At 37.6% G+C, this 20,340-nt stretch overlaps 1 protein-coding gene across 1 annotated transcript in view; it reads right to left on the minus strand.

Annotated features, from left to right (window-relative positions):
* The window catches only part of ADCY1 (adenylate cyclase 1), a 147,441-nt gene that overhangs the window by 99,387 nt on the left and 27,714 nt on the right, over positions 1-20,340 (minus strand). Inside the window, exon 2 of the mRNA XM_057367480.1 lies at positions 4,253-4,402. Coding sequence (XP_057223463.1) covers positions 4,253-4,402 — 150 coding nt within the window. The remainder of the gene's footprint in view (positions 1-4,252; positions 4,403-20,340) is intronic.

Below are 20,340 nucleotides of genomic sequence, written 5' to 3' on the forward strand. Positions count from 1 at the left end.
AGGCTGTCCTCYTGCAGCCCATGGGGTCCACAGAGGGTGCAGAGATCCACCTGCAGCCTGTGGAGGAGGGAGGTCCCCACGCCGGAGCGGGCAGACACGGGAAGGGGGCTGTGTCCAGCAGGAGACCCATGGAGAGAGAGGCCTTGCTCCCGAGATAGAACAGCCTGGCCTTCTGCCTGTACCGGGTGGACGAGAGAGCCCATGGTGCAGCAGTTTGGGCACGACTGTCTGCTCGTGGGGGTACTCACAATGCAGCAGATGTGTGTGGACTGCTGCTTGTGAGAGTGGAACCACGCTGGAGAGATTCACCGAGAACTTTCTCCCGTGGGAGGGACCCCACGGCAATGCAAGGGAAGGACTCTTCTCCCTCAGCAGCTGCAGATCGATCCGGTGATGAACTGACCAACCCCACATCCTGTTCCGTTCCTGCTGCTTTGTTGTGTGTGGGAAGGGGGGAGGGAGTGGAGAGAAGATTGGTGTCTTTGAGGGTTGTATTTTATTTCTCATTCTCCTCCTCTGACTTTGYTAGTAATAAATTCACTTGATAATTTAAGTAGTGCCTGTTTTGTCCATCAAGTGTTTCCTCCCCGTTCCTTATCTCAACTCATGAACCTTTTTGTTAGTTTTTTTTCCCCTTCGCTCTTCTCTACCCGGTGTGGTAGTGGGGGAGAGTGAATGAGCAGGTGTTGTGGGTGCCTGGCTTTTGGCCAGCATTCTRAACCACAACAATTTCCCACCATCATTTCTAATTGTGAGGAAGTACAAAAGTGACATTTAGGAAGGAAGGAAAGATCTAAACAAGTAGTTTGAAAGATGGTCTTTATTTTGCAACCACATTTGCATGTACTTATGCAATACATAACCAGTGAAGGCATCTAAGGTTGTTTTGTGGGCTTTGAAGGTTTGCATGAAGTCAAATKTTTTCCTGGCCTTCCTTGAAAGCAACATATGAAAGCAACAGGCACTTTTCACATTAATCTGTGCTACAAATGCATTTGCATTTCACCAAGGTAAATTATATGCTTTATTCCCAAATTCAGTGCATGAATATGCATTAAAATATTCTTATTGTCAGGGCAAGGAATGAAGGATATGATTAAGATTCATTACAAATCTGGCAATATTGGGATATCAAGAGACCAAAGACMCTACAGGTCTTTTGGAAAGAGATGAGCAGAGTTCTGAAAATCTATAGTGTTGTGAGTGGCATGGAAGAGGTTTCTGAAGGATCATTACCCATGTCCCAAAACAAAAGCTAGAGAGCACACGATCAGTTAATCAGACAACAAGTCTATGACAAATAAAAGAAAGTTCAGTTTCACACATAATTAGAATATTAATTAGTAAATAGAGCGATGACCACAAAACTGGGGGACAGAAAAGCTATACAGAAGCTGAAAGAGACACTTGGAAAATGGGAGTCTACAGGTCTTTAAAGACAGTAGCTGCTTTTGAAGTTAAGATGGCCTCATAAGTACAACAGATCTCTTCCTTGGAGTACAGCTCCGCTTCACGAGCCACTATGCCCGGAATTAATACATGGTGAGCCACATTTTCCTTATTCTTACCCCCTCTTAGAGGCAATCAGCTCAATCAGCAACAGACATTTTCTATGCTGTATACATATCCCCCATTTACCATCCCTGCTTGCTCTTTTCTTTCTTACCTGAGATAGGTGAAGTCTAGAAGATCAGCTGGGATGTCTAACACGAGAAGTCATTAAGGGAGCTGGCTGACAGTATTTTTTTGCTGTATGGACAAAGGATGATCTGGAATTAAGGAAGTGGACACAGAGAGATAGTGCAGTGGGACTGAGGGGAAGTGTTCACTGAGCTCTGATTGAGCAAGAACAGAAAAAAGCACCATTCTGGGGAACAGAATCCATGTCACAATAATTATTCTTATCTGTTTGCTCTGCAGAGGATGGCTTGCTGCTGAGATTTATAGATAATAAGAGAAGAAGCTTATCTCAAGTGAATGTTCATAATTATTTGCTCGTTATCTAAAACTTATTTGATTCTTGTCCTTTTCTTCTGGTGGAATTGCAGTCTAATAACATTCAGCAATGCAACAAATGGATGATGCCACCATCAAGGGCAGTTGTTCATTGTGACCACAGAGAACAAGATAACAGGGTGAGCATTACACTGAAGTTAAAAATAAACAGAGCCTGTCTGTTCCCCATCTCCCCAGCAAGACTTTCAAAGCAAGACTTTCAAAAGTATTTTTGATTCCAAAAATACTACAACATGAGATATTTACTCTTGCTCATAAAAATAGTTTTATCAAAACTACCACATGGGACGACTACTACAAATGCATCCCATGAGGAGAATTCACTGTAAGTAGGACAGAGGAAGAAATCTCACTTACAATTTCAGCTGTGATATCTATCTCACATACTCAACATTTTAACTTCAGAAAGCTGTGTATGTTCAAAAGCCAAGAACATGTTCATTCCTTTCCACTTTAGAGACGTGCATAGAAATATCAGGGAAAGATTTTAGCATTTCGGATTACAATTTTCAGTGTTAAAGGGCTATTTGTTTTAGGGCAGAGCATGTGGATAAGAAAAGAAAGTCTGATGAAAACATTCAGCCATTTTTAACATGTAGTGTTGATACTTTAGAGAGCAAAAATACAAAAATTGAACTAGSTCAGCAGTTTTTCTGCTCCTTTCAAAGCACTCTTGAGTGTTGCCAGCTGGAAACTCAGGGTATGTTATGCCACAGCAGTTGCAGAATAATTTTGTAGCTTGTAATCAATAATTCTTACTCTGGTTTTAGAGGTATGCTAAGATTGGGTGAGAATAGCCACAGAAGGTATTTTGGTGGTACTTCTGATAGCTAATGAGTATATTTCACTACTACACTGAGTTTTACACTGCAATGATTAATTTCACAAACGTAGGAGAAAAGTTTATTCTCTTCCTTGATCTGTACACTGCATTGGAAAAACATTTGTGGTATTATCTAGGTACYCTGTCAACAATAATGGCATTTATGTGTAATGTTTTTGCTTTTGTTATGCTTCTATATGCATGGATAATATATAGAATAAGACAGGTTGCTAATGTGCTAACAATAGAAACAAAAAAAATCAATTTTGTTTTCATGGTGRATCCCAGAAGTAGGTTTTCAAAGGCACAAATGGCAGGCTTGTCTAAATCCCATGGAAATTCAGTTATGGAAAGGCAGTTATTTATGCCTTTAAAAATCTGCAGCTTTGGATCACAAAAGACCAGAATTAAATCTAAAGGCTTTGATCCTAATACCATTTTTACACAGCCAGCAAAGATAYGCAGTTGTTCAAAGAGATATCTACTTATTACAGAGTATGTTCAAGTCATAAAAACACATTCATTTAATTCGTAACAGAAAGTAGTTAAGGACCTGCATTATTCCACACACAGGAATAGACTTGCTAGATAAATTGTGAATGAGGGGAGGTAAAATTGGGGTACACAAGCTTTAAGGGCCTTGACATCTTGTTTGGAGTAAGTAACCACCATGCCACAGAGGTCAATCCAGATGTTCCAGTGTGGCCCTCTGCTATCACTTCTACAGAAAGGAAAAGCTAGTCCAAACCMTAGAGAGCAACAGATCATAGTAGGTTTGAACCTCAGACCTGTGAGTCACAACAGTGAGCTCCACAATATGGCTGTTAGATAAAATCATGTGAAATAAACCATCAAATAACTGAGGTGATTTTTGAGAAGAGATATTGATCACTATCACAGTTATTCTTGTTATTAGTTGTGCAAAAATATAATATAGACATTCTTGTTATCAATTTTACTTATTCAGTGCAGCTCCTCGTGCCCAAAATGTTGACTTTTTTAATAGGTGTCATGAATGCAAACAGGTTATAGCATACTCAGCCAAAAGAAAAGTTTTTACAGCGCATTTAACACCCACCAAAAACATCCATGCAGATAAATAACCACAATCTTATATTACAATAAGACATTAGCTTTGACTCAGCCCTAGAACAGGTCCCCTCTGGCATTGGAGCAGACAAKAGCTGTGGGGTCAGCCTGCACCTTCTCTGAGCGCTGTAGATGAAGAGTGAAGAATGTGCATGCACTGGGGAGGAAGAGCTGGAGCAGCTGGAAGAAGGGAATGCTTCCTTCACAATGGAAATGCACACATGCCCTAGCATACTTTTGGCAASAGTGTCCTAACCTGTGGTTCACAGAACTACAGTCATCTCAGGAGAAACAGAGAAAAATAAGTAAGACTTAGAAACTGACCTGTTTTTCATTTTCATCCTCCAGCCTCAGCCTGTCCTCAATGCAGTTCCTGGCCTGAAGGAATGCCTTTCTCTGAGCCCTTTCTGTCAAAATCCTCACAAAGACCCCATACAAATTTACACTGACAAAAAGGATTGCATTGGCCACAAGCTGTAAGAAAGAAAGAAAAATAAATTAGTATTTTGAAATACAGATTTTTATTTTACATTTCTTCTTAGCAAAATACATATTAAAAAAAAGAACTGTTTGAAAATTGTGCCTTGCTACGCATGTCACTGATACCACTTCCTGCAGTGAAACAATTACAGCAGGTATCACAAATCCGGAGAAGCATTATTCCATAATACAGAATTTTGCATTTGCTGAAGTTAATTTCTTTTATGATGATCTGTAGATGTAGATTGTAACCTTCATTCATCATAATTTATTTCATCATCCCATTGGCAGGTCTAATAAGGAGAGCAGTATCATCAGTATCTGTTCATAATAGACTAAAAAACTGAAATCGTTTTCCTATGCCTTTGTAAAATAAGGAAATTATTGTCACTTATTCTATAGTGGAGAAACAAGACACTGACAAACCTGTGACTGAATAAAAATGTGTGCCTATGTACCCCAAGCTTTCATGTTGTGTAGATTGCACTTGGAAAATCTGTTTCTCTTCCCCTATCTATTGTTAGTCACCATATTGCATTTTTTGACAAATTATCCAAAATATTGTTGATGCTATCCTGCAGCAGATCACTCAGAAAGTGGTAAGTGATATATCCTCCCTCAGTTATTAAAAGGAAAAAAAGAAAAAAAAACAAAAAAACAAAACACAACTATCTCACAAGAGATAACAGCAGTAAAGATTGGTGTTACAGCTTCCTCCTGAGAATGGCAAAAAGCATGTTCAGGCGCATTCAGATGAATTTTAACCTAAMAATCTCATAAACCACTTACTTACATGCCGCTTCTGATGATAATATAGATGGTAATGAGCATATTATTTCATGACACAGGCTGAGCATAAACGATCTGCAATTCCTATCTGGCTTTATTTTGCTTGATCACAGAGAGCTGTTCGAGGTATATAAGTTTTTATCACAAATTAACACCTACTAAAATGAAATTAGTGTAGAAATTCGAGTGGAATCCTATTTTTAGACATGAATGCAGCCACACTCACTTTATCCCTCCATCCTTATCATGCCAAAATGCAGCAATAACAGTGTATTTTAAAGCTAATTCCTAGCAGTGCAATGGAATAAAAATAGAAAGTATTTTTAAAGGTTGTATTCAAAGACAGTGAAGAGAGCCCACAGAATGAACAGAGTTGACAGCTACAGACAGTGCAACTTCTTGACCCTGTCTGAACACAAAACAGCTGTTAATAACACAGAGTGAAAAACTATCTTTATGTACTGAATCAAAGTGGCTCAAGACATAAATAATTACCTCTACAGACAATTAAAAAAAGTCAACTCAGTTTCTGGATTTCAACAGGAGGCAGTAAAAACCATATATTGTAATATTCTGGCAGCTGTTTTGGGACTGTCATGATGATTTTACTCAAGCAATAGTGATCACCTGGACTGGAGGTAATCAGTAGGTGGGTTCCTGCTACTTGCAGGCTCAGCAGGCTCTGAGTCATTTTCCGACATGTTTTGAACAGTTTAAGATAAAACAGAGACTTAGCTGTCAGCTCTGTCCTGCAGGGAATCAGGAAAGTGATAAAGCAAGTAAAAGATTCATAGATTTTTAAATGTGAGAAAAGAAAGTAGGGCAGGTTGTCTCCTGAGGTAAGAGTTCCTTTCTACCACAACCCATTTCTACTTAATTACTATTTTTCCCCCAATTGCAACTAAATACTACTCTTTCTCTCTAGTTTTCTCAAATGTGTGCCATTTTCCAGTCCCTTTAATTTTAATATGTACCTCTATATCTACACACATGCATCCCTACATGCATATAAACATACATATATGCATACATACACATAGTTCATGCATTGTGTGCTGTAATTCCAGGAAAGACTGTGAGACTTGCTGTTAAAACAAAGGAGAACTGAAGAGGAACTAAGGCATGCAGAACTGCTGAAATATCAAGGATTTTAATTATCACCATTCCTACATTATTTACTATACTACTGTTTAGTAGCCAAAAGAATGCTCTACAGGTTTCACCTTCACCTTCTATTCACAGAAAAAATAACAATTTACTTGGTGCAACACAAAGACAATTTTATGCTGCAGACTTTCAAATGATGTTATTCTTTCAATCCATAATGAGATTACAGGTCAGCCAGATTTTTTAAAAAAGGGTATCAGGGTCGTGAAAAGATGTTCCTAAAATTATTTTTTTTAATTTATCACTGTCAGTGAATCTCTTATCATGCATTCTGTCTATTGCAGCACATCAGTATGAACAAACTTAGCTTTAAGCTTCTCTAGTCCTTAGTAGGTTACACTCCCAGTCACTGGATTAATTCTGGCTTGGTTACTTGGATGAGTGTGGATTAGTGTGTTACCAAAGGCAGATTTCCAGTACAGCTAAACCTTGTGGGCTGCCTAGTCAGTGAAGAGGGACTGGAAGCTCCAGCAGGTATTTCAACCAAATATCTGTCTGCCTCTCCTGTTTATTTCCCCATTGTATTTTTTAGGGCTCAATTTACTTTTGGAAGGCAACTTGAATTGTGCAATACAGCAACACCTATCTAGGAGTGAGAAAATAATTCTAGTAGTAGACATATGTAACATGCACGTGCTACACAGGTCTTGAGGCGTTTAATTAAAGATCTCCTTTTTATACCCCAGATTCATCTCCCACTTCTGGAGTCTCCAGTAGGATTAGTTGAGACTCTTTGAAGACTCTTTTAAAACTTTTTTCTCTATTCCAGATAGGATTTATTCTCCAATTCTCTTTCTTTCAAAGCAAGAAATCTCATGTGTACATTCACAGACACACTTGCTCTTTCTCAAACAGATGGTGAAAAACTACTCTACATGTTACTGTTTTCCTTTTGAGAGGACTCTGCTTAGTCAGCAGACTAATTCTGTTATCAGGTTAACAGCTGAATAGTAGATGGCTCAAATCTGATACTGGTTTTCATTGGGGAGTAGCTTTGTGTACAACAAAATTGTCTCAGTAAAATGAGGTGTAAGTTACTCCTGGATCACAGAACACTTTTTTACAAAGTGGTATTCATACAGATGATTATTGAAGTGCCCAACTGAAGTAGATTAAATGACAAACATGAATAATCAGTGAGGGAATCTTCAGAAGACTCCCTCAGAATTTCATTGTGCTTTCTAAAAGGTGGACTTTTGGTGTAAGTAGGACTGAAAATGGAATAAAATAATTACCACACTCAGAATTATAATTTAGTGGCTTAATATCAATATTCRATTTATTATCAGAAGCATGAGTTCTCATGAGAATACATGAAGTGGAGTGGAATATGTAGGAAATATGGCCAGCATTTCCACTTGAAAATTGAAATTTGCAGGAAAAAAAAAATATCAATGAAATTCCCATATGTCTTAATCCTTATATATCTGACGAGAGGTATGGTGGGTCTAAATTCTACTTCCAGCTTTCTCCATTAATTGAATTTTACTGCARGTAATTTCTGTGCCACTATTGTTGTTCCTGTTATACAGATAATGTAATATTTATTCATTCTGTCAAAACTCTGATAATGTAACATTTATTCATTTTGTCAAAATACTTTGAGATATGACAATGAAATGCATTACTTTAAAATATGAATATCTATTGTCAGAGGAAGGAGCTGTGAACAGCTTACAAAAATGAGTCAGTGCTTCTATCATTAAAACACTTGAAGGGCAAGAGAAGACTGTGCTCTTTATGAAAAGTGTTGGTATCATGAACAAAAGCTTAAAAAAATAGTTTATCATTCTCCTGTCATGGAAAATATTATCATTAGAGCAGTGCTTTATTTATAATGCTAGATTGTACAGAGGAGAATGCAAAACTGCCTCTTGATTCTGASATGGTTTTGTTAAGTTCAGTAATTCATTTAATCAACTCACTTTGAAACCTTTTGAGCATACTTAATTAGGGAATCTGCTCCCTCTGTTGAAGTAATGTAACACAAGAAAGTGAACTTCTTCTTAGTTCCTCACAGTGTCCCAGAAAGAACACCCTCCTACCAGAGGATGCAGCTGAACAATTTTTCTCCAAATAGATGTATTCCCATTTTGAACATAACTCTATTATTATTGTAAAGTTTTAGTTCCAGCTGGCTTATATCATATGCTAAGGAAATACTGTTCTGCTGTGCTTTCCGCGTTCATTTGTACCTCCCTGAATCTACAGCTTACCTAAAAGGAAATGAGTGAGCAGTTATTTCAGTAGTAATGAGTCCAGATGTCACTGTTGAGGAAGCAACAGTAGTGCTGGGGTGCCTATAACCATACATGTAAAGAGAAATTTTTACAGTATCTRGGATGCTAAATCCGCTAACCACAGCCAGTTTTTCTGTAGTGTACACTCACAATGTGTTGTTACAGAAATCCACTGTCTCTCCCTTTGTTTGCTTACCTGTTTGACCAAAGTAAAAGACAYGATTTATAAACACAGTTTAAAATACATGCCATACACCTCTGGAAAAAAAATGCCCTCTACAAATGAAGAGTCACTGAGACCCATCTAACACTACAGTGTTAAAAATTTCACCTTTTCTATATTTCTCCAAAGGTTATGTCATTTTATCCTGGAAGTATGCTTTTGGCAGAAATTAAATCTTTATTCTGATGTACCTAGACTTCCGGTTTTGGTTTCCTTGTTGTTTGTTTTGTTGTTTCCTTGTTAGAAAGAATGAAAGCAGGACTTATGCACAGAAACTTTCATTTTTTCTGCTTTTTTAATGAAGAAAGAAGGCTGATTTTCAGGGAATAGGAAAACTACCATACAAAAGACTCACAAGTAACCTATAATAGAGCACTGATATATGAAATTTCACAAAAAAGAAATATGGAAAATACTGGATGGAAAATACAGGCTGAAATACCTTTAAGCATAACTTCTAAATCACTTCAAACCTTTCAAAGAATGAATGACTTCATAAAAGCTGTATTCCTGGGAACAAAACATAAAGCAATATTCTTTTATAAATGGTTAGTGGAGCTGCAATAGTACTATTTGAAACTCGCCAAGCATGATACTGTGCTGCTGCATTTCAGATGTTTTACAAAAAAAAAAAAAAAAAAAAAAAAAAAAAAAAATAAAATTTAACAAAAAAAAAAAAAAAAAAAAAAAAAAAAAAAAAAAAAAAAAAAAAGGAATTGGTATTGTCTCCATCTGATGCCTGTTTTTTTACATTATGTGTACTTGTTGATACACATCTGTGTTATTGACATGACATGAACAATATAATAATTTCTCTTGATCTCATAAATATGTTTGCACAAGCCCAACTGATGCTAGTACCAACAACCTTCCCATAAATCAAATTAGAACTTAAGACAGATAACCAGAGGTTACTTCTACATGAAGCAACAAGCTCTCTTCAAAGACCCCAGAAGTGGGGCWATTCAGAAGAGAATGTCTGAAGAATATTATCTGTGAAGCAAATATAATTTCCCAGTCATCTATATTAATGTCTGTGTAGACAGGAGAACAACCTTTCCACAGTTTTTCACCATACAAAAGGCTACAAATGCCTCTCAGAGAAGATATAGCAGACACCATAACTCAGCTGTAGCTTTCTCTTGCTGTTATTGTGTACTGCGCTCCAGAGTGTGTAACAAGCTCACAGCACAACACATACCCTACATACAATAATATGGTCTCAGTCACTTCTATCTATGGAAAGATGACATAATGAGCTACCCAGAAAAACCTGAAAATATTTGTACTAATGACTTAATGTCACACCCCCATATTTCTTAGTTTTGAGAAGACACAGGCAAATGTTACTGACATGGTTTAGGAATGGTTTTCCCCAATTTAGTGCCCCACTGAAACACTCCAAACCCTATACAGCTCTCTCACTCACTCTCTTCACCCCCTCCCTATCCTCCTGCAGCAGCTGGAGAGGAGAACTGGATGCACAAAAGACAAAGATCATGAGTGGAGATAAGAACAATTTACCAGAAACAGTAATGAAATAAGAGAGGTAACAACAGCAATATCAATGACAGAGTGCACAAGAGAGACACGATTCACACACAATTGCTCAGCACCGGCAATACCCCTGAGCACCTGGAGGGAACCCTTCCTCTGCCCTGGAAATGATGGGAGGTGGTTTAGGATAACCTCTGGGTCCCAACCATGCCCCTTGTGACTACTGCAGACATCAACCCTTTCCTAGCTGGAGTCAGTTCTGTTTACTTATATTTCTTYTCCTGATTTAGCTGTTGCATTATTTTACACTATATTTTAAACCATCATAGAACAAATAAGCCCTCAGTTCTTTACTATACTGGAAGTGAACTAGTATACACTTCTGTACACTGGGTGGGGTTTGGGATTTTTGGACATTGCAATTGCTCCCAAGCATTATGAATAGCTGCTATTATCTATCACAAAATAGTAGGAATATGTTATCAAAGACATTTCAAATATTTTTTAATAAACTGTGGCAAATATTTTTATTTAGTTATACATGCTATTTAATTCACAGAGTCCAAGTCATCAGCCCTTGAATCTATTCTGTATCAACCCAGATTCTGGAGCTTTTGCCCTTTTTCYTATCAGTTAGCATATTGCTATGTTGTGCAATTAGACCATAGTGCAGTAACCTATTGTCCAAAATATATTTGCATTTGATATATGCAATAAATGGCTCCTTCCCCCACAAGGATTGATCTGAACTTTTTTTTTTTTTTTAAGATGCAGTAAATAAATACATCAAGATTTTGGGGATATAAAACCCAAGCTAGTTGGAAACCTTTGGTGGCACCATAGTTGCTAGGTGACTGGACCTTCAGACCTTAAGTGCAATTTTTCTTCATTTAAGTCTTGCGCATGGCTGAGAAACAGCATGCAGTGGCCTCAGTCTGGTGTCAAGTTGGTGCAGACAGGAAGCGTTTCTTATCTAGAGTACAGCTCTTAGACTACAGATGCAGAATGAGGCCATGGTTCCAGTTCGGCATCAGCAGACACATTTTCAGAGTGTTCCTGTAATACCCCAAGGAGGAAGACCRCCCAGTCTGAGTGGGGCAGCTGCCTTCCCAGGCTCTCTGCCATGCACCTTTCACAGCCCATCATGTGCCACAGTTGGAGTGAACTCGCTGTTGCCTCATATTGCTGTGATATGATCTGGATACACACATAAAATGTGCGTCCCGCTACAGTATTCCCCAACTAGAACCTGGCTCACTGAAGAGTGACAGATAGGAGTTGAGATCCTGAAAGTTCTGACAGCTGGAACATGCTTCCAGTTTTTCACTTAGGACCTCTCAGTCAGTAGCTTTAGTTTAGTTATCAAAGTGAGTTCTGTGAAAACTCAAAAGTGCAATACAAAGTTTTGCCATTAAACAGTGCTGGGGCAGAGGGCTGTTCTGCCAGCCAACGATAGAGGCGGTGATAAAACATGGGTTTTCCAAGTTTGACCTCTGTTCTCTAGTGTTCAAGCTTGGACTTGTCAAGCCTAGTAACTGGGCTGCTGGGGATGAAATACTGTCCCCAGGCCTACCATGCATGCTGCCCAGCTACTGTACCTTCTATCTGTTACTGGAGTAGGGCTCTTCTGTGCTATACACTGGCTATTTCCAAAGAGGACTTGAATTTTATTCCTGTAAAGCTGGGTGCGTAAAACCTASGAAATATAACACCAATGCCTAAAACCACTGAATGCCTTTTATTAATTCCGCTTCATGGTACTTTTTCAAGGTCTGGGAGACAGCCATGGATGCAGTCAGGTTCCCAAGTCTGTGTGTTTGTTAGGTATAATCACAGATATATTGCAGATGAGAAAATAAACACAGATTAAGCTTAAGCAAACATCCAAATATTACACTGTAATGACCTCATGGTCAGGAAATCATGCTGAAATGCATTACTTAAGATCCTACATAGCAAATTCCAGTAATTTTTTGTGACCCAAGCAGTGCCAGGTACACATTTTTCATATCAAATATGGAACCTCATATTTATTTCATGCCACCAAAATAAGTTTGCCCCCAAAATGTCCAGAAGTATATAGAAGTCTTCTAACAAATCATCTCGAAGTTAAATTGAATGACAAAACTGTGAGGCCTTGGTTGTCCCTCACTGCTGAAACACCTGGTCCTTTTCCAGATGAATGAAGCCAGTTGGAGATAGAGRGGAAAAAGAGCATGTCCTGTTGTCCTGGCTGTCTGTGCACTGTTAAATGAAAACATGACTGCATTAGGACTAAACTGATTGCAGGCACTTTCCCCTTGCAGCAAAAGGATTGCCTGCTGGACCTGACAACTGTCCTCTTGTATCACTTTTTTTTTGCCTCTATGCAGACATTTGAAGCAGTTGGTGAATGATGTCACTTCTGGTCAATTGCCCCAAAAAGATGAAAGTGTTTGCCTTACGGAAACCATGTTCTATTATACAGAGCCCGGTTACTTTTTTCTTGTTGTGCTTTACAACTTGCAAGAGCTGTCTTTACAGATAATAAGATTTTGCTCTGCAGGGTCATTTAAGCTACAGTGTCTTCTGTCAGTGTTGGCATTTGAGAGCTTTAATATTGTCAGCATTGCAAAAGAGCAGCTTAAGAAGAGATGGAGAATGCTAGGCATTTTCTTGCTCAACTTTGAAAATTATTTTTGCAGTGAGAAACCAGATCTACAATATGTCACTAAGAAACTCATTAAACAAGAAATTGATACAAGAATTAACGAAACAAATTCTGATCACATTTGTATGTGATAGATGGACTGGTTAGGAAAATATTCCTCTGTTTAATTATTGTAATTAAAATTTAATCAATCAGTCATTTTTTTCAAGAGAAGCCAAAGAAATTGTAATGATTTAGGATCAAGGGACCAAAACTTACTAATTTTCAGTTACTGACCCTAAAAATCAAGTTTACTGTTGGAAACTCTACATGGTAATGATTCAAAATAGACTGTGTGTGCTAAAAAATGGAGGCATGATTCCATGGTTGGGAATTTGGGTAGTGTTCCAAACTGATTCACATCATCCTCATTGCTGGATCAGGACCTTAGTAAAAACAACGTGCCAATTTTGTACAATGTGCCAATGTGAGCAACTGAGTACTTTGAAAGACATAATGACACATAAGATTTATAAATTCTTGCATTATATGCTTGTCTTGTTGTGTGTATATTTTCTGATTCTGTTTTATTGTAACACAATTTAAATGCAAAAAAAGTATTTTGGAAAAAAGTCACAAAATATTTGGAAAAAAGTATTATGAATGCCAATCATACAAAAAGTCACAATACTGTGAATCATATAAAAACACTAAGTTGAACTGCAGAAATAATTAAAATATTAACTCAAAAACCTGAAGGCATAACAGGATAAAATCAAGGGGTTATTTTCTGAGAGAGGAGGATTAAATGGTAGAAAAGGCAAAAGAGAAAAAGGAAAAAGCAAAATAATGGAGTGGAACTGAAACACACCTATTCTGAACAGAATAGTAGAATAATAATCAAGGGGCTAAAATTACAGGTATGATGCCAAATTAATACAGTTGTGAAGACTGTGCTGCGTTGTTTTTTTCTTTCTTTTGTTTGGGGTGGGTTATTTTCACATTTTAATTTTCTTTTTTTGCCAATGTCATATTATTTGGTCTRCCTTGTAAGAGAGGGGTTTGAAACATCTTGTGTTAAATGAAAGAGATAGGTAAAGATTATGGACTGSTATTCTTTGATTTCCAAACAAGGTGCCTTTGTGGTTTTGGGTTTTTTTYGTTGCCATAGCTACCAAAATACTCAGACACTCACCTCAACCTTCATTTATGTACCTCCTACTTACAAACTGGCTAGTGGGTCTATTTTATGTTTTGAATGTCTTTTCAGTTGTAGTTAGCTTCAGTTTGTCCATCAAATTAAGATTGTATGACCTTAAGAGAAATGGTGCTCTTTCCACATACATATTATAAAAGATTGCAAACAGCAGAATTTTATGCCTTAGAAAAGACAAGAGTGGTATTTAACTGTGTTATTGAGTATTCTGAATATTTCTTCTTCTGGTCCACAACAAATGAAAAAGGAGAGAGAATATGTTAAAAGCCAAAGCAAGTTGTTCACTGGTAACCAAATAGCAAAAGTCAGGTGCCACTACTGTAACATGTAATATTATGTCATATTAAATCTMTCTTAACTGTACACAAATCCCTTCTTAAGGGTTTGCTGATTGCACYCTTTATTGCAGAAGAAAATAACAAATAACAAATACAGAATAAGACATGTACTCTACAGTGCTGCTGTATTTTTGCCTTCTTTTGGTGTGGGCTTTGCTTGCTGTCTGACCTCAAAGCTGCAGGAGTATAGGAAATCCAGGACTGTATTTGGCAATGTTTACAACAGCAAGCAAAATGCCYAACAGGTGTTCAATGTGCAGTGGGAAAGGTGCTCACAGGAGGTGCTCAGGATGCCCACAATAGGTGCATTTTGGAAAAGGTTACTTTGGACCAGCTCTAGTCTGCCTGCTTTCCACGGCAATCTCTGGTTTTAAAGACACAAGATGCAATATCAGAGTGCAGACAAGACATGCAGGCTTTTTTTTTTTTCTTTACCCCCACCCCCGTCCCAGTACAGCAAAATATAGAGATTACATTTCTAAATTACCCACTACTCCGTAAAGTCTCAAAGGATTTGTATCATAAAGCATGTACAGGTAGAGAAAAAGATGACATCATAGAGGCATGTGCTGAATCATGCTGATGTAAATGTGTTTAAGAAGAGTTCATAACAAAAAGTAAATATAGTACTGTTGGTTATACTCATGTATATGAACAACCTACAATATAGAGAAAAGTCTGAGATGTCTCGGGTTGAGACAATGTTTTCAGAGAAAAATGTTACAAAGTAAATATTTCCTCTGAAGTGAAAAATTGGATAATTYTTTTTCCCACCAACATGAAATAGATGTTCAGGCAAAAGTGAAGAGAAAAAAAAGGAAGTACTTTATTACCAAAAAACAGTGCCCATAGGACACAGATAAAAAGTAACTGTTAGATATTTACAACTCAGGAACACATGCCGCTGCCTCCCCCACAGCCGTGAAATCCTGTGGTGAGGAGAAAAAAAAAAAAAAAAAGGCAGCTCCCATCCTGGGAAAAAGAAACAAAAGGAAAAGGTCCACGTGGCCGCTCTGGCAACAGTGGAAAAAAAAAAAAACCTGATGATATTCCTCACTGTGGATGAAACAGACGGTTTGGTGTGTTTTTCTATTGCCAGCTTGGCTTCTTCCGGATTCCAGGACGAGACGGAGCCTCASGGCTTCTCCCTACCGGCCGCCGAATTGCTCCAGAAGAAAAACCACATGAGTCGGAGAAAAGGGTGGCGGTCCAGGGAAAAGCTCTTTGCCCAAGCTAAGAAACCCAAGCTAGCTAAACGGCAACACGTAACTCCCCTGCACGCATGGAGCAGGACCTCCCACAGCGCTGAGCTGAGCTCAAAAGCAAACAGCTGTGCAGCAGCCCCGGCTTTTAAAATGCCTGTGCTGCCCCTGCCCCTTCTTCCAGGTCGCATTTAAAGGCGCAGACACCTTTTGGGCACACAAGCCAACGGAATAGGAAGAGATAATTGGCACAAAATCAACCCAAGACAGATGCTAATTGTTACATGACAAAGCTTTGATGCCTAAAGAAAGATTAAAATACTCATTACCCAGTCATTCAATAACTTGTCAACCATTTTAATATTTCCTATTGTGTCCTGATAACTATAGACCCCTGAAATAAGTAGTTCCTAAATCATTATATGATGATGTCAGAAACAATCCTGGAAATTACAAGTCTGCAAGAGGGGATTAAAAAAGGTGGGTGGTACTGAAGTAAAGCTTCATAATAATTGTGCAGACATTTAGAATTCTTTTATATCAGAAGCAAGCAAATATTATTGAACAATAAAYAGGAGTTTCTCAATTTTTTCATTTTTTTTCTTTCTGTGGTTAGGAATAAAAATATATGTGAAACATACATTCTTGCAGCAACTACATCATATTAGTTTTGTTATTTTTTATGGTACTAAAAAGAATTGTACATATTAAACTACTGTAATGAAGAGCTTGCTATACTACTATCATTAATAGACTATTTTTATGTAAAATTTGAAGTGTAACTGAAAATAATTTAAAAAAAAATCTTATATGTTAAAACCTTCAAAAACTTTCCTGTGTGATTGCCCCAATGGTCTAAGTATCCTCCTTAACAGCCCATGAACTCTTGTGTGAGAAATTCTAATTTACACAGATTCATTCGTGATAGTTCTCCTGTCTTCAGAACTAAACACCAGTGAKCTGATCCTAATTTCCTCAATGAAGTCACCTGAAGTACTTCTTAGAAGAACATTAAATATCACATCATGGGGTGCCTGAAAGTTGAGGCAATAGTGTAAGTTCAGTGAAGACCCTTAAAAAATTGAGGCATTGAATTAGTAATGTTGAAACAGGATGAGTTTTCGCAAGCAGGACGAACTTCAAATAAAAAAAAAAAAAAGAAATGAATGAAAATAAAACAAAAGAACTGGAGAATTCTGACAAATTGGAAAACCACACCGTTCAAGAGAACATCCCTAACAGGTGAAGTAATAACAGATTAGAGTAAGAACAGTTGCAGGGAGAAACGATGAGGCAAATGAAACAATAAACCTAATAGTTTGAATCATTCAAGTCCCATCTAAACAGTGTAGAAAGAGGGCAGTCAGACCAAATAGGTGTGTGCTCATATCCCAGTACAGAATGGGGAACTGGGATGAATCAAAACTGAGTAAAAAMGATCATATTAGAAGGATACTAAAAAGAAAATAATCTGTGGAATATTGTATTTCCAAGGTGCATATATACAGGGGAAAACAACAGAGGAAAGGTCACGGAAATTATTATTATTATTGGTTTTATATTGAAAGAAGTGATAAAGACTATGAAAAACAGAATCTGTAGGAAATTCATAGCTAGAGAAAAGGCAATGCATAATGAAAAACAGTGTTTGTGAACATGAAGCCTGTAGGTATTTTTATTTAAAAATTAATCTGAACTAACACTAGCACAAATCACAGGGTGACTAATTCTGTTCACTTTTAGGTGTCCCCAGCAACTTCTAACAGTGTATTTCATTAAGTATAAAGGTGAAGCAAAAACACTAGTCAGAGACATGTTGTCAGATGATGTTTATACAAAGTTCTGTCAACTTTACAGATATAACCCTACCCTTTACATTACATGAATTACAATTGCCCTAGTGAAATTATTTTTACTACAACCCCAAATTCATAGTCTACAATCAACTAAATAGTCTATAATGAACAAATTCTGACAGTAGTCACTTCACAGAATCTGGTTCACTTTTGTATCTACATTGAAGCCAGAACGATAACAGTCTTTCTGCTTTAATTCTTTAGGTTTCTACATTCTGTTCTAAAGAGTTAGTTATTGTAGTGATGTTATTATTGCCAGGCTATCTACATGTCTCTAATATTTTGAAAGTTATTTTAAATTCTGGCTTTTGTAATATTGCATTTGTTTTGGTTTTTACTATAACCCCAAATTCATAGTCTACAATCAACTAAATAGTCTATAATGAACAAATTCTGACAGTAGTCACTTCACAGAATCTGGTTCACTTTTGTATCTACATTGAAGCCAGAACGATAACAGTCTTTCTGCTTTAATTCTTTAGGTTTCTACATTCTGTTCTAAAGAGTTAGTTATTGTAGTGATGTTATTATTGCCAGGCTATTTACATGTCTCCAATATTTTGAAAGTTATTTTAAATTCTGTTTTTTGCAATATTGCATTTGCTATATTGCCTTGTTTTGACATATTGAAAAAAAAACCCAACACATTTATTTAAAAGAGGCAAATTTTCATATTGAGAAACTGACAGGTCTATTTTGATATAATTAACTAAACACAAGAACTAAGATTCAAGTTTTAATGAGAACTCTAAATAACTTTATTCATGCTAATATGTCTGTAATTGTGCTCAGGTTGTATAAATTGTATACAATTCCACCCTTAAAGACCTGCACTAATAGGGACATTGAGTGAGATATATTTCCACTGCAAGGCACTGTGTAACAAGTTCAGTGTAAAAAATGCATCAAGTAATTACATTTTTACCTGCCTCAATTACCCCTGTAGGTTCAGTGGATTGTAGGAATCTGCCACCTGTTAAGCAGATACTGTGTTTCACCTCAAGTACCACCTTTCCAGCAATGTGCTAGGCAAGGTAATTCCTCCAAGTCTGTAAATGCTTTCAAGGCTTTCAAATGTACCAATATATCGAGATCATCATCACCTGTGTGATTGCACAATTCATGAAGCCTAGTGGTTGCTGCYTCCAGTAATTGTGCAGTACCAATTCCCAACTGCCATCCTTTGAGGTAGAGAACGCCATTAGTGCTCTGGAGGATTTTTAGTAAGTGAATGCACAATATGGCATAGCATTTTGAGTAATCAAGACAACTGATAGTAGGATACAAGTATAAGTGGAACAATGATTTGATCTAGCAATGCATTTTAGTAAAAATGAGTCAATTTATTTAGGGAGTTACGACCTCTTTGCACAGTTACAACAGAGAGCCAGTCACCAACACCATTCAAAAGTGCATGTCATGAGGCCGAGTGCTTGTATGTCTCCTGAGAAGAGCACTATGCTGCAAAGACAATAACAGTTGAGCTCTGAAAAGCTATTTATCCACAAAAGTAGTCTCTGCCTGAGAGATTTGAAACTCTTCTCTCGTGAGAGTTTATCCTACCAGGTGCAATGCGGAGCTCATACTGCTTCAGGTTTCAGCATGTGAACAGAAGCTGTGTGCTACRTCCTTATCAGTACACATTAAATGGGGGTGGGGGGCCACCAAGGCAACTCAAGCGGCTGAAGCAGGGACTGCCCTGATGCTACTTTCTGCTCACTCATGTTCCTGTCTTGAGTCACCAATCACAAGCTTAACTGGCTCAGGGAACCCACCTGGCCAAAACCAGTCAACTATGTACAAATAATCTTATTTTTCAAAGTTGTACCCTTTGAGAGATCATATATTTTCAACACTAAGCAACATGAGAATAACCACGGCATGAAAATTATTTCCAGCTAAACATAAATTAATTAAGCAAATCAGCACAGATATTGCAATTAGGTAATAAAATGTTGACCCTGGTTATTTCCACTGGGAGGCTGGTAACAGTTATGAAGATGCTGACTTYAAAGATGCTTACTTCTTTTAAGTTAATTACAGTGGTAAAAGAACCTAGAAAAGGGCTTCAAATGTCTGGTTTATTTAACAGTACAGGTACAAAACAGAAAGGTGGAATGAACCGCCCTTGCTAAGCCTTGGCTCTGTCAAGAACATCCACTTCAGGAGAACAGTTCAGAGTRTCTTGAATCAATAATAAACCTACATTCTGAACCTGGCAGTGACTTCTGAGACATTTAGTCCCTTGACTGCACAGCCCTCATCCACGCTGCCTGTATAGGAAAAGGTACAGCAGGTAAACACCTCCAGCTTCCAAAGAGGCACCAACTACTGACTGCATACAAAAACTGTCAGCTCCTACTATGTTGTCTRTGGACTGGGTAAGTTTTGGATCCACTGCACTGGATACACACTGTAAAAAGTTTTAAAGGCTCTCCTGAAAGATCCTAAATATGCAGGAATAACAGAATGGAGAATAGTGAACCAAAAAGAGAAAGAACAATTTGTATCACAGGTGCAGTCTGGATGCTACAGCAGAAAGCTTTGGGAAATGATATGGAACTAAGGGTACCAGGGAGAATAACTTAGTATTTCCTTAGAAAAATGTAGATATTTCCAGGAAAGAAGGCCTGAGAAGCATGTTAGGCTTTCAATCTGTTGGCGTTTTTTATAGTGGTTTGTTTGGTTTGGGTTTTTTGGGTTATTTTTTTCTTTTATCCTCAGCCGAAAGAAAGGAAATTTCATTATTGGATTTCAAGGGAGAATATGGTTGAG

Source organism: Malurus melanocephalus, unplaced genomic scaffold, assembly GCF_030028575.1.
Source record: "Malurus melanocephalus ecotype Western Australia unplaced genomic scaffold, MMel_1.1 scaffold_79, whole genome shotgun sequence".
In the NCBI taxonomy this organism is placed as follows: Eukaryota; Metazoa; Chordata; class Aves; order Passeriformes; family Maluridae; genus Malurus; species Malurus melanocephalus.